Raw genomic sequence first — 15,269 nt, 5'->3', positions numbered from 1 at the left:
GACAAAGGAAATGAATATGTAGAGCCCCACATTTGCTATTCCAATATTATTATTCTGTTGTGCACAGCCCCACCTCCTGGTTCAAAAGCAAAAAAATGAGTGAAAGATTGCTCCCCCAACCTTCAAACTTATTGCTTTATTTAAAGGAAGTCAATGAAGGGTATTGTTACAAGCTACCACAGCCTACACAACAGTGCTAGATTCCAGGGGTCCAGGCACTTACCCAGGATTCGTGTTTCCTTTGGAAATGAGGCACAGCGGAGACCATGGTTTCTTTAAGATAATATGGTTTATTTACACTTATGTACAACCTGAGCCTGCCATGGAGGAGTTCAGAGCACTGCCGCTGCCCCCGCCACCCACAGACATAGTCCTGGATTCAAATAAAAAATTAGACATCCTCAAAAACATGGCCCTCTCTTCAGCTTGCTGTCTTTTAGAAACTGCTGCAAACCTCCACCCTAAATTTCCCTTTTGTCTTTCTAACTAACTGACCATTGAGGGAGGGGTCCGCCATCCCACTTGCCCTCTGGCACACAGCCACTCTTTTTGAGACCACCTGAGCTTCAAGCGACAGCAAAGGATTCAGGAGTACCCCCAAGTTACATGCCTGCTCCTTCAATGAAGGAATGGAAACCCCAGCGAGGGCAGATTAATGTTGCCATGTACTGTGGTAAATATTTTAAATTATATTCAGTGCTTTTTTCTGGGGGGATGCAGGAGTACACATACCACTAAACATTTTGTGAATCTTTGTACTTTTGTCCATTTACTGTACTTATTTTTCCTATAAATGGTGATTTTCTTGAGTCAAAATGAGAGTACCCCTAGACATTTTTTCCAGAAAAATACCCCTAGACATTTTTCCAGAAAAAAGCACTGCCTATATTACATCCTAAACAGCATCTTAAAAAGCAGAGACATCACCTTGCCAACAAGTTAAAGCCATGGTTTTCCCAGTAGTGATGTATGGAAGTGAGAGCTGGACCATAAAGAAAGCTGACCGCCAAAGAATTGATGCTTTTGAATTCTGGTGCTGGAGGAGACTCTTGAGAGTCCCATGGACTGCAAGAAGATCAAACCTCTCCATTCTGAAGGAAATCAGCCCTGAGTGCTCACTGGAAGGACAGATCGTGAAGCTGAGGCTCCAATACTTTGGCCACCTCATGAGAAGAGAAGACTCCCTGGAAAAAACCCTGATGTTGGGAAAGATGGAGGGCACAAGGAGAAGGGGACGACAGAGGACGAGATGGTTGGACAGTGTTCTTGAAACTACCAGCATGAGTTTGACCAAACTGCGGGAGGTAGTGGAAGACAGGAGTGCCTGGCGTGCTCTGGTCCATGGGGTCACGAAGAGTCGGACACGACTAAACAACAACAAACTGAAATGCTTCTCATTCCCATCGATTTCAGCGGGAGAGCCCAAACGAAAGTTTGCAGTCCTACGCATGCCTTATTCTGCGACATGCACTGAAAGATCGGCAGGTGTATCATGCCGTATATTTCACAGAGGGGGTGCCGACGGAGGCTGGTCTATGAGGGCATATGGGGCACCGCCCCACCACCCTCTTGTCTGTCTGCGGCTACAGAAACGCCTGAAGGGAGGAGCAGGAGGAGGCTGGTAGCGGTGCACGGCTGGCGGTGGGGAAGGAAGCCTCTGCCCCCCGCAGCCTTGTGGCTGTGGGGTGACCCACCCGTGTATGCAACGCAGCAGGGGTCGACCCCCTGGCAGTCCAGTTCCGAGCTCAAAAGCTACTGAACGCCGCCGCGCGCCCCTTAAGCCGCCCGAGGCCAAGCAATTCGCGTTCCAGCGCCGCTGCCCGCTCGTCGATTGGCTCCTCGGAGCGAGGGCGTGGCCGCGGATTGGCAGGATGTCACGTGGGCGCTGCGCTGCAAAAGCGGGGCGTGCGGGAGCGGCGGCCACCTTGAGGGCAGCGCTTGGCGGCGGGGCATCATGCCGTACGTCCTCATCAGTACTCAGATCCGCATGGTGAGCAGCTCGGGGGGAGCTCTAGGTGGGCTTGTCGGGATGGTGCTGAGCAGGAGCCCGTCGGTGCCCATGCCCAGGAAGGCGAGGGGCGGCCGCGAACGGGTTGCTGCCCGCCCGTGTCCGCTTGCAGAGGTGGACTGGGGCGCGGGACGGAGTTGATCCCATTTGCCTTGCCGGAGGTGCCGCTGCTTCCAGGCTATAATACGTTCCTGCATTAAACAGCGGGCGGCCCTTGTTTCTCGTTTTGGCCCCTGAGCGTGCATAAGTATTTTCGGATCCCGGTGGGGCTGTCTCTTTCTGTGCTGTTTAGGGCTGGTGGCGGTGTGATTGGCAAAAACCCCCCAGGGTGGCTGTGTGATCTCGGCATGGATCGAAACATACTTGGCTGTTTTCTGGTTGTCTTCCTTTTTCAGGGATGCCACCTGCTAAAGTGTCCAGGTAACTTAGTGCAGCAGTTCTCAACGGATGCTCGACAGGTGGCTTCTTCCGCTGAGCGATGGTCCCGAGGGTGGTCTGTCTGTTAGTGTGAACCTACTGTGGATATATCCCAGTGTATCAGACGGGTGCCAAGTTTTCCTTTTTGATGCTAAAAGTTGCTGTTATTCAGGCTGAGGAAGCAACCAGTGATTCTGTAGAATAGTTGCGTGATAAGACAGTTTGCATGTCCTAGATTACAAACTGATAGCGTTTACTTTTTGTCTCCTTGACAAAAATAACGGACTGAAGTCCAATACCGTATGTTATAGCTTTGCATGACAAGCAGCTTGAGTCTGATGTAAATTTAGACAATGCTGCCAGAAGTTCTGTTACATGTGAATGACTAATACTGCTTATTTATGTAGAAGATTTTAATATTCAAATCAATTTACATATTGGTACATTATTGTTGTAATTCTTATGACAGCTCCACAAGTTAGGGCAGTTTTATTACTCGCATATTGTAGATGGGAGGCTGCTGCTCAAAGAAAGTGGTTAGGTTAATATTATCTATTTTCATGCCTGAGGTAAGATTTGAACCAAGGAATTCCTGATTCCTATATTAGACTGTTAGCTACTGCACTACACTAGCTCATCCTACAAAAAATGGTAGATGGCTACTATTTTGTATATTGTACCTTTTCTCCTAGGAGTTCAAAACAGCATATATAGTCTCCTTCTTTCTATCCTCAAAACAGACCTGTGAGAGGGGCATATATATGTATGTACAGTATGTGTATATGCAGGCATATAAGTATGTATGTATATATGTATTTATGTGTTTGGTGGTTTGTATGTGTATGTGTATATGCCTAGATGGAACCAAATGAGCACATTTAAAGCTGCTTGATGCATTATATTTTATCTGCACACTTAAAAATGTAATGTGACGCCAACCCCAGGGAAAGGACCAGAGCTAAAGTAGTAATGCTTATGCTTTGCATACAGAAGGTTGGGAAACACTCTGAAATTGCATACCCTGTGATATTATTCCAGCACTGCTCAGTCTGTAAATTACAGAGGAAAGATTCTATGCCATGGTAACTCCCATTGTTTGCAATTTGTGTACATAATGCAGATTAGGCATATCTTCACTCACTCTTTCCCATAATTTAGGCTGGAATCCTAAACACATCTGAGATCATGCATCGTTAAACTTACTCCTGAGTGGATATTTATTGGATTGTACTGGGCATGGAAGGGACGAGGCTAGGCATGGAAGCCGCATCTCCTAGCCAACTGAAAATGTCACTTGGCCTTTGCTGAGCACTGCCCCCCCACATTCCAATTTATTTTTGCCCATAAGGACTAGAAGCTTGAGTTAAAAAGCCAAGGGAAAGGAAAGGAAAACTGTAAAGCTGAATTTCTGGTCCCCTTTTGTACTCTATGCTTTTGTGGAATCTCAGAATACCGACAGCTTTGTATGTGGTGGCAGCTTTGTATATGGTGGCACATATACCAGTTCTTTTCTGCTTTACTAAGCACGCATGCCTGGAGCCACCCCTTACTCCTAGGTTTGGCTCTGCTGCTGCACCAGTTCCCCCAACCTGAGGAAAGCTTATGCAGTGATTAAACTGTGACCAGTCTTGGTTGAGCGGTCGCTCTGATTTTCTTATAGGGTGGTTGTATGACTATGATCATTCATCTTGATTTGCTTGCCTTCCCATTATTCAGTCATTTATCCTACATTTCCCAGTGCATTTCCATGTTGCTTTTTGAGCTGCAAAAAGTGTGTTAAGTGAATTTGTTGCATTGCACCAACCTAAATCTCTGATACATGTTTTAATAATAATTTAATAATAATAATAATTACTACGCCACCCATCTGACTGGGTTTCCCCAGCCACTCTTGGGTGGCTTCCAGCACATATAAAAACATAATAAAACATCAAACATTAAAAACCTCCGATACAGGGAAATCCTTTCTGCAAAATAGTGACTGTCGGGAAGCACTTTGAGTCTAGCTTTTTTAATGTGCTAATCTCAACCTGAGTGACTACGGGCAAAGGGGGGCAGGAACTGTGCAGATGTATTGCTCTGTTCTTGCTGGGTAGAGACTCTAGCAGAGTCCCATTATATTCATTGCAGGGGCCTCTGCCTGCCAGCCAGAGTATCAAGCTGCATGGGCTAGGTGTATTGAATGTTAGCAAAGGAAAGAAATGGAGTTACAAAACAACTGGAAGCTGAGTGAAGAGTGGCAAAGGGCAATGTGGAAGAAACTTCCAGTCATTTTGATCTGTAAACAGAAAGGCAGTGTGTCGCAGTGCATAGTGAATCAAATGGGGTTGCACAATCGTGCTTTAAAAATCGAATAAAAGTTAAAAATTCCAGTTCCTCTCTGATACACAAATGGATATTCTTGCCCTCATTTGTTATGAAAAGCTCTATCAAGTTTCACCTTTGCTCCCTTGTGTCTCTGTGTGGTACACTCTACATTGCAGCACATTAAAAAAAAAGTTTTAAGAAATCTGTAGTGGATCATGTGGGATAACAAGCCTCAAATAACCTACATGCTTAGGTCTAATTTATGCATGAAGGGATTAAGACCATAGAGCACAGGTGTCAAACACAAGGCCCGCGGGCCGAATCCGGCCCGCCAGACGTTGTCATGTGGCCCGTGTAGCCGCCATTCTCACTGCTGTTCTCGCCCATCCAGTGCACCATCGCCTGGTTGTGCGCCGCGTCGCCTTTCAGCACGAAGGTGGAGGTGAGCAGAGAGGCTGCTCCTCCGCGCGCCCCGGAAGCCGCTGCTGGTGCCATGCTCGGCCTCCGCTGTGCCGCCGCCGGGCAGGGATGCGAGTCTGGCAGGCGAGGCGCGGAGGCGGAGAACGGGAGGGAGCGAGCCGAGATGGAGGCGGGAGCGCGACGCGAACGCGCGGCGTGGGAGACAACGTGCCAGCAGGGCTTCCACGCCCAGGCGAGGCGCAGCGCCGCCCTCTGCCGGCGGGCCCCACCGAGCCCCGGAGCCCGGCCGCCTTCCCCGACGGCTGCTGGCAGCTGGCAGCAGGGCTGCAGCGAGCGCACCGGAGCAAGTGGACGGAAGCCCGGCGCCTGGGCAAGCGAACGTCCCCCTCAGCCTCGGCTTGCCACGGAGGGCAAGGGAGGCGGCTGCCTCAGGCAGCAGGATCCACAGGGGCAGCTCGGCCCGTTGTGGAAATGTGCTTCCTCCACCAGCACCAGATTTGGGGCCGTGCGGGCGCCTTACCCGCCCCGAGCCAAGGGAGGACAAAATAATGATAACGATGCCTATTTATTCTATGGGGGGGGGGGCACCAAAGTTTGTCCTCACTCAGGGTGGGTGCCATATTACCAAAGTCCGCCCCTGCCCCCCCTCAATGGGATTTGAAATCCAGGGATTTGAAATCCAATAAATTCCTAGGAGTGCCCCTGTCCGTACTGAGTAAGCCCATCAGCCCCTAAAAGCAGACGATACCAACTTTTCAACATTGTGATAGTGATGTTGTGATACGGTAGCGATATATTGCAGTGTTGAAAAGTAGAGGGAAGAACAAGCAGCATTGGCCCCCGTCAGAAACTGGGTTGCAACCGGCACATCTCCCCCCCCCCCCCCGCCAGCACCTGGCACAGGGAGGAGGCAGCACCAGGCGGAGAAGGAAGAGAAGGCGTAGATAAGCCCCAGCCACAAGACGCAGTCCAGTAAAGGTGCCCTCAGACTGGGCCTGCACAATGTTATGATACATCACCACAGGGGCAGACTTTAGTAATCTTTCATAACAGGGGTGTCAGGCTGAATAAAATATTGAGGGGGGCAGGTAGGCCCCACCTCACATCATCATCATCATCATCATCATCATCATCATTTATTACGGGTCAAAGACCAGCTCGAACCTCACATAATTTATCACATGCCACACACATCCCATTTAAATGTCAAAGCCCATCAACTTTGGGGGTCTCAGCCTGCTCAAATATTTTAGGCCGATACAACCGGCCCTTTGAGGGTGACCAAACTGCTGATGCGGCCCCCGATGAATTTGAGTTTGACACCCCTGCCATAGAGTAAGCTGTCTTGCAAGGCTTAGCTCACCTTGGGTGGGACACTAGGTAATCAAGACTTCGTTTCTGTCAGCCTACCTTGGTTGCTCGAAGCTCAGACCACATGACTCTAACAAGCCTTTCTTGAATTCCTATACAAATAATTTAGGAACTTTTACCACTGTAACTAAGTCAGGTTTACTGCCTGCAACTTCTTCTGAATGCTGTGTGGAAAAGCACATGAATATGACCTTTGCAGAGTTTGTAAGTAAACCATTTTTAACTGACCAAATGTGTGGTCTTTTTCTATGATGAGGAAGAAGGTTTTTTTTTTTTTTTGGAATTTACAGGGGGATAATTTAAAGGTCTACCAGCCTATACTTCCATGCTTTACTTTGCTGCATATTTTGTGATGTGAAAACTCTGCTGGGGTTCTCTCACCAAGGAGTACTTGCCCCAGACTTGGATCTTGGCATCTAGAAATTCTCCTTTTTATACCTACAGTATTTTCCCCTTGCCACCAACATATCACACATTTGCTTAAGCAATAAATAGCACAATCCTACTGTTTACTCAGAAGTAAGTTGAGTTCAAGGTGACTTGCTCCCAAATGAATTTGTTTAGGATTACACCCTCAGTATGAATAAATTCTAGCTTTCTATAGGAGTCTGACATTTTTTTATTTGCAATGCATATTTTGTAGGAAATGAAAGGGGAGCGAATTTTGAGAAGCTTTAGAACACTGGCTAGACCATTAACTAATATGAATAAAGAGGGGGGAAACCATAGGGTGACAACATTTTGTTGTCTGCCTACAGCCATTTCAAACAATGCAAGTTTCTCTTTCCCAAATACAGTCCAGGGATGTACAAAGCCTATTCGCCAGTTCCTGCAGCACTCGGTCCCTTTACTCAAAGGGCTTATGAAGCTGGAATGCCAAGTCATTTCCTGGACAAACTGGCCAGGAAACGCTGTTGCACTGAATATGTTTTCTGCTGGACAAGAGGGTTTGCGAGGTCATTTGGCTGTGGCGTGCTCTTGTAGACATTGCTCTGCAGTGCATGCCACAGTGAGCGCGAAAGAGCTCCTTCGTGGTTTCTGAATAAGCTGTGGCAGTTGCACTGTTTTCTTCTTTCCCTTTCCTGAACCGTGGTCTGGTCACACAGTGGACCCTTTTAGCATTGCAGCCTCTTTGTCGCACAGCCATTGTGGGTTCCCTTTGCTGTTTGGCAAGCATCTTGGCCTTTGGGGTAAAAGTTGCTTCTTAGCATATTTTGAGACTCCATGCTCTGAACATTTTAAAGCAGTATATTTGCAAAGTGGCTCCTTTGAGATCTAAGTAAGATTTTGCAAGCATTCAAATGGTTCACCTTTAGCTTGTGGTGAGTAGGAAGTGGCTCCAGGCAATTAGTCAAAGCTGCTGCTGCTGCTGCTTCTTCAGTGGAAAAGAAGTGGAAGTGCTCTCCAGCTCTCTCCTTGCTCCCCTTATAGGTTGATATGACTTGTAAGTTTGGGCAGGCAGGCTAGTAAAAAGTGTGGCTAGTGATCTTGGTTGCAGCTAAGGCTTGTTCAGCTTCCTAAGTGCCTCTAAGTAGCGTAACTGTTTAAACAGTTATTCTTCTAACCCTTCTCTTCTCTCTAGTTAATCTGAATTTAAGCATAATAACTAACTTGGCAGGATAAACGATGCATATGGAAATCCTGGTGTCCCTTGTTCAGCCTGCAGGAGGAGCTCTAGCAGAATGTTTTGTTTTGCATTCCTGCTGTATCCACCTTCCTGGGTCATGTATTTAACAGCATAGAAGTCTCTGAGTCGCTATAAATAATATCATCATTGGAATAAGGAAAAAATAAAAGTAATCAATCAATATCAGGATGGCCACAAGTTCCTGACCCTTGGATTAGATGGATTAGACACTCTTGCTAGATAGACTGAATGAATGCCCTGATCCCAGTGGCGTAGCGTGGGGGGTGCAGGGGGCCCCGGCCGCACCGGGCGCAACATCTGGGGGGGGGGTGCACTCGCACTCGCAGCTCTCTGCCCCTACCTGGCTCACTCACTCTCTCTCACTGCAGTGCTGGCTGTGCGAATCCGATCCGAGCCGCCAGGTCGCCGCCCACTGTGGAGGGGAGGGTGCCAGGCGTGCGGTGCGGTGCGGAGAGCGAGCGAGGGACTATCCGGGGGAGGGACAGTGCAGCGGGGGGGGAGGCGCAAATTACTTGCCTTGCCCCGGGTTAGGGGGCGCAAATTACTTGCCTTGCCCCGGGTGCTGGCAACCCACGCTACGCCACTGCCTGATCCTAATATGATTTTCAGTAATGAAACCGGGTATTTCTCCCTACAGGAGGTTGGGCCCACCATGGTTGGTGATGAGCACTCTGACCCAAACCTGATGCAATACCTTGGGGCCACGAAAAGAAACATGCTGGGGAACCATTTGTAAGTATTTCTGTGGGTATTTGATCTCCCATCTTTTTGCTTCTCCATCCTTTGGTTAACCAGTCAGAGATTTTGAGAGTATAACGTGACTGTCGCCTTTTGATTTTGCATGTGCACTGCAGATTCAATACTTATGGGCAATTCAAATGTCCTTGTGTTCATCACAGGATGCCTGCAGTATCAAATAGCGCCTTGTATGTGTGAATAGGCCATCACAGCTACAGCACTGCAGGCAAGATGTTTCTATCACCTCTCAAACTGGAGGTTTTTCAGTGGATTTCGGTCCACACATCCACTTGCTAGTCTAAATGAAACAAAAATAAAGTAACAAGTGTAGATAAGCCAAGTGAATATGAGAACCAGACTTCAGTTTAGTTTTTAGGCAATACTGAGTTCAATAGACCAGTGGTTTGACCCGTACAGTGTAAGGCAGTTTTTTATATGTTCATATGTGAATTGGAATCTAAAATTTGGAGGCACAGTGAAAAGTCCATTACCAACTCAGTGTCTGCATTTTATGTCAACATGTGGAGGGCACCATGTTGGCTACCCCTGATCTAAGTGGTTAAAAACATTTCCTCACACTGTGCATCTATGGCCAAACCGTGCCCTGCTGGTCACCTTCATCATTCAGCTCTGTGAAAACTCTGTGTATTCTTTAGGATGGATGGAACACTCAACACTGCTGCCGAGATGTTTCCTGGACTTCAGTCCAAAGTAAATGAAAAGAGTCCTCTTCAGGCCTAGCTGGATCCACCCCTTCCATCTCGTCCCCTGCTGGCCCTGCCTCTGCTATCCATGCATTAGGGAGGGGAAAATCTTAAGCAAGAAACCTGCTGTATACTTGTACACTCGCAGGTCAGGCTCCCTGCTTTAGACCTTTCCACTCAATGCATGGGCAATGGGGTTGTGACCAGCAAGTGTGGCCCCACTCTTCCTCTCATGCAGTAAACATTGTGTGAGGGCTTAATGCCAGAGTAGGGTTGGAACAACAGTAAAAAAATAAAATAAAAATGAAGGCCCATTCATGCTGAGAAATTTCAGGAGGAGTGTTCCAGCCACTGTCCCTTGCAGGACTTTCATCTTGCTTCAGCCCCTAAATATTTAGGAAGCTGCCTTGCACTGAGTCAGACCATTGGTCCATCTAGCTCTAAATTCCTGCACTGACTGGCAGCAGCTCTCCAGGATTTCAGGTGGAGCTCTCTCCCAGACCTGCCTGGAGATGCCAGGGATTGGACCTGGGACCTTCCGCATGCAGAGTAAATGTTTTACCACTTCCTCATCATTAGTTCAACTTCTGCCTTGTGCATTTCCCCCTTCCTGTCCTCAGTCTGTTTTCAGTCTGGTGTTCCTTTGACACTCTCTCAAGTATGTCTGAAGCCCTTTTCAGGTGTTATAATCTCCCCCACAAGTAGCATTGTGTGATGAAGAGCACCCAAAGCTTTGGCCCACCATCACTGTTAATGTTGCCCTCCAGTGTTGGAGAGTGAACTTCTGAAGCAGGAAGCCTCCTATACTTGTGGAAGGTCCCCACACAATACAGAATCCTGTAATTACGATTTAAACACACAGTTTTGAAGGTGATACTTTATTGTTTCATAACTATAAGATGAGACTGAAAATCTCTTGAAACAAACAAGTATTTCAGATTTGAAGAGGAGGAAAATTAGGGAACATTTTTCTCCCACATGAATATTACCTCAGAGATAAGAACTAAGAAATGGTGAAGAAGAACTAGCATCCCCCCCTTGTGATTTATTATCATGCCCTTCTTAAAACCACAATGCACTCTTAATGATGTTTTCTGCTCTTTTCCTTCTCATTGTCATATTCCCTGATCGTACAGTTTATACTTGAAAGCAACTATCTTACTAGTAGAGAAAAAGCGATTTAAAGTGTAAAATTGCATTGCTGGAAAATGGCATTTGTTGGAAGCACCAGCTTGTCTTGAGAGGCCCCTAGAATTCTGATCAGCTGCCTTCCTGCAAGTGCCTTCAAGAAGGAGTGAGGACCTTTAAGCCTTGGGTGATGAGTGTGGCCCTCGAGGCCTCTTTGAGACTGTCCCTAGGCCAAGCCCCCTCCAGGTGTGTGCATGTGGGGGGAAACAACCCTCTGGCTTTTGTGTGGACGGAATGTAGCTTCATGTCGAAAGGTAAGAGTCGCATCAATTGCTGCATCCACTTTTACCTCTAACCCCACCCACCACTGGCATGTTTCCCCTGGAAGGTGGTACACTAGAGAATGTGGCCTTTAGACTGAAAAAGAGTCCTTACCCCTGCTGCTGAGTTCTCATTCTCACCAGAGAAGTGTCCTTGTTCATTTCCAGGTGTGTGGCAACTATGTGGTGGGATGTAACAACAACAACTTTATTATTCATACATCAACAACAAAAACAACAACTTTATTATTCATACAACAACAACAACAACAACAACAACTTTATTATTCATACCCCGCCCATCTGGCTGGGTCTCCCCAGCTACTCTGGGCGGCTTTCAGCATATCTGAAAACACAAAACATCAAGCATTAAAAACCTTGATGCGAGAGGAATCCTACCTGAGACCTTGTTTTAGATTTTATATAGACAACATGGTGCCCTCCAGAATTTGTGAATTGCAACTCCCATCAGCCCCAGAAGGCAGGGCCAATGGTCAAGGATGATGGGGTTTGTAATCCAAAACAACTGGAGGGCAGCACGTGGCCTTTCCCTGCTCTAGGGCTTGCTGTGAGAAGTGTCACTCCCTCATGTCAACTTTTGTACTTGTCTCTGGCTGACGTGTCTCCAAACATTGCAAGTTCTAATTCTTACCCCATCCATTTCTAGGATGCAATCAATGTTTAGTCAGTGGATGCTTTTCCTGTCTCCGTTGCCACGGCGAAAAGCTGCGTAGCTTGCCTCCTCCCTTTTGTAATTGAAGAGGAGGAAGAGGGGGGGAAAACAAAAAACAAACCTGCCTTGGTGGAATGTAGGGCTATACTTGGCATCTTTGCTGTGGGTGTGAAAACCTGCATTCCAGGAAGGTTAAGTCAGAGGGATCAGTTCAGAGAACCAAGTAGGAACACAACCAAGGGAGGCCTATTAAAATATCAAGGCAGAGATTGAGCCATACTAATGGAAGATTGCTTTTCTAAGCAATTATGACGCTCTTCAAGTTGTAAACGACTTGTGAAGGGCATATCTACAACACTTAAAGTGTTATAACTAAATGATTATGCAGGTAACCCGCTCTTTCAATAAAATAATTCCTGTTAGTTTCAAAGCAGATGTAGGGAACCTGTGGCTCTCCAGATATTGTTGGATTCTAGCTCCAGCCAGAATGGTCAATGTTGAGGGATGATGGGAGTTCTGGTTCAACTGGAACTGGAAGGTCACACGTTCCCCACCCCTGTTTTAAAGGTGCAAGTGGATGTTTTTTTAATTGAAAAAAGTATTTTGGAGTAAGCCTGGAAATCTTAAAACAAGCATGCATCAGCTGGGATTACAAATGTAATTAACAAGAAAGTACCTAAATAAATGGAGATTGTGTGGCTTGATCTGGGTCATACACAGCCATGGATTTCCCCACGGAGCAAGACGACCTCTCATCTAGCCCAAAATATGTGGCAAGGACCACAGAAATGTGAAAAATGTTTCGGCGGTGTTAATTATCCTTTATTAGTTGGGATGTATCAAGAGCAGAGTCGATTTGGATTCCCTTGTTAATTTCTTCTTATCAGTTACATTCCCAAGTTTTAGGCCGTCCTTCCTATTTCCTCATTATTCAATGGGCATTTTAATGTTTCTGTAAGTGATCCCTAAACTGAAACAAGAAAAGATATGCTGAAGATTCCACAGCCAAGTTCAGCTCCAAACTTGCATTTACAATTGGTTTTGACCTCACTCTGCCATGAAGTGTGTAAGCTTCATGCTAATCCTATCTAGATCACCCAATACTCAAGTTGGCAAGAGCTGATAGAAGTTGTGGTCCAAAACATCTGAAGGGCACCAGATCAGGGTCAGCAACCTTCTTCAGCTGTGGGCCGGTCCACCGTCTCTCAGACGATGTGGTGCGCCAGACTATATTTTGAAGAAAAAAGATGAATGAATTCCTATGCCCCACAAATAACCCAGAGATGCATTTTAAATAAAAGGGCACATTCTACTCATGTAAAAACATGCTGATTCCCGGACCGTCCGCAGGCCGGATTGAGAAGGCAGTTGGGCTGCATCCAGCCCCCGGGCCTTAGGTTGCCTACCCCTGATCTAGATAGTGTGATTGGTCTGTATGGGGTCTACTACTAGCAAATCAGAGGTTAAACTAACCCCTTTCCAGGCCCAGGAGGAGCTGGAAAGAACTACCTTTGGCCCCAAGGCCTGAGGTTTCCCAACCCTGTCCTAAGTCTTCCAAAAAATTGGGATGGCAAAGCCGTAACTGGGCATAACCCTGATCCGCACCACTTTTATTTACACGTCCAGTTACTTTCTAGGTTTACAGATTGCGCTGTCAGAACCTTGATGGAATTTGGTAGCCTTCCCCAAGTGGCAGTTACAGTTCAGTTGACGTTATTTGGGAAACTGCTTCTTCTCATTGTTTCCACATCTTGTTTACAACAGCTGGGAATACTATGTGCACGATGCCCCTCGGATCGTCTTGGACAAGCTGGAGAAGCGTGGTTATCGCGTGATCAGCATGACAGGAGTGGGCCAGACGCTGGTGTGGTGCCTCCACAAAGAAAGTACAGAGAACTCTGATTTTCTCTCTGCCCAAGATATTGCTGTAAATCGCCCAGCATAGTCCTGCCTTCATTTTCCAGCGTGCTACTCGTTTTAAGGCATTATGAAACATAGGTACCACTACCACAAGCGCATCATAGGAAGGTGGCCCAGTTAGGGCTGGCGTTGGCCTGAAGAGATCAATCCTTTTTGAGCATTAATTGGAATGCCAGCCCAGAACTGCCAGTATAGCAGCATTATCCTCATTTGTTCCTGTTGAATGATGAAAAACTGGCATTAAAGTAACTCTCTCAGGCTAGAGTGGCTGGGGGGAGAAAAGGCCAAGCTTATAAGTTTGTTACTTTGCTGAGAAAGGGGAGGATGCTGCTGCAGAACAAGTTGATCACCAGTAAGCACAGCGTATCTCCAAGCTGAAAATAATCTAGGGTGTACTCAAGTTAAAGAGTATGAATAGAATCCTGAATGTGGTTTTTTTAGTTACCCCTTCTATACGCAAACTGGAAAATGGGGGCGAAAGGTCCTGTAAATATTTGAACATCAGTTTTGTAATTGTACCAGTCCATTCATTGCTGGGATTATTTGGAACTGTGTTTATGCAGTAAGCCGTTCTTAAAATAGCTGGCAAAATAAAATAATTTAACAAACAGACTTCACATTGTCCAGAGTTTAATTCCTTTGAAGTAGCAGCGGGCAAGCGTTTTAACTCTTGAATGAATTTCTGAGAAATAATGAGCAGCTGCCGCTAAAAGGCTTTAGAAGAAGTACACAGATAATGACCCTGGATATGGGCCAGTTCCTGCATTGCCAGATAATGAACCAGAGGCCCACAGCCTTAGAATCATCATAGAATTGTAGAGTTGGAAGGGACCACAAGGGTCATCTAGTCCAGCCCCCTGGAATGCAGGAATCTTTTGCCCAATGGGCTCAATCCCACAACCCTGAAGTCTCATGCTCTACCAACCGAGCTATCCCAACTTGTATAGCCTACCATTCTTCAAGAAGCTGTAGGAACATGGCAGTATCATGGGCTATTTACTGATTTAGTAGTGTAGTGCCAAACCATTTACTCCCCTTGTGTTTGAAAATATGGTCATGTACTGTGGCCAACACTGATTATATATAATCTCCATGTTTCCCTGTTAATGAGAGCAGTGAGAAAAGACCAAAAACAGCACCAGTACCTGCCATGATAATTGCTGCAGATTTGAGGGTGCATGCAATGCATTTCAGAACCCTTTTTTTAAAAAAAGCCTTCCATGTGGGAACAGAAGCAATAGGTTTCTCAAAGGTCCATTGCACGACAACCTTCTGGTGACTTCTTCTCAACTAATAAATGCAACCAATGTGTCTATTTATCACATCACCATTTCAGTGTCTTTGAAACTCCCTTTAACACACAGTTTTTTAAACACAGAAGTTGCTGGAGATACCTTGTAAACATGGCAATCATTTATATAACTTATACCCATCTGTGGAGTTGCCAACAGCAGGAACCATTTTCTGGCAGTTTCCATAAGATTAAAACTAGCCCATGGTCTGTCAATGGGAGGAGAAACTTGACTTGGTAGTTTTGACAGTGTGGGCACCCGATATCTAAGCAGAAGCAGAGCCACACACCACCAGATTTATACCCTTATTGAGGATGATCAGT

The 15,269-nt window shown here is 46.4% G+C and overlaps 1 protein-coding gene across 1 annotated transcript; it reads left to right on the top strand.

The window, feature by feature from the left end:
• The first annotated feature begins 1,600 nt into the window (after positions 1-1,600).
• Positions 1,601-14,266, top strand: GCHFR (GTP cyclohydrolase I feedback regulator). Its single transcript, XM_083451351.1, has 3 exons — positions 1,601-1,990; positions 8,809-8,903; positions 13,499-14,266. The coding sequence occupies exons 1-3, from the start codon at positions 1,955-1,957 to the stop codon at positions 13,677-13,679; spliced, it is 312 nt and encodes a 103-aa protein (XP_083307477.1). The 5' UTR covers positions 1,601-1,954; the 3' UTR covers positions 13,680-14,266.
• The last annotated feature ends 1,003 nt before the right edge of the window (positions 14,267-15,269 follow it).

The sequence above is a fragment of the Podarcis tiliguerta genome (assembly GCF_965153285.1).
Source record: "Podarcis tiliguerta genome assembly, chromosome: 1".
Classification (NCBI taxonomy): Eukaryota; Metazoa; Chordata; class Lepidosauria; order Squamata; family Lacertidae; genus Podarcis; species Podarcis tiliguerta.
The sequence above is the reverse complement of the archived record's forward strand: the minus strand, read 5'-3'. Positions and strand labels throughout refer to the sequence as shown.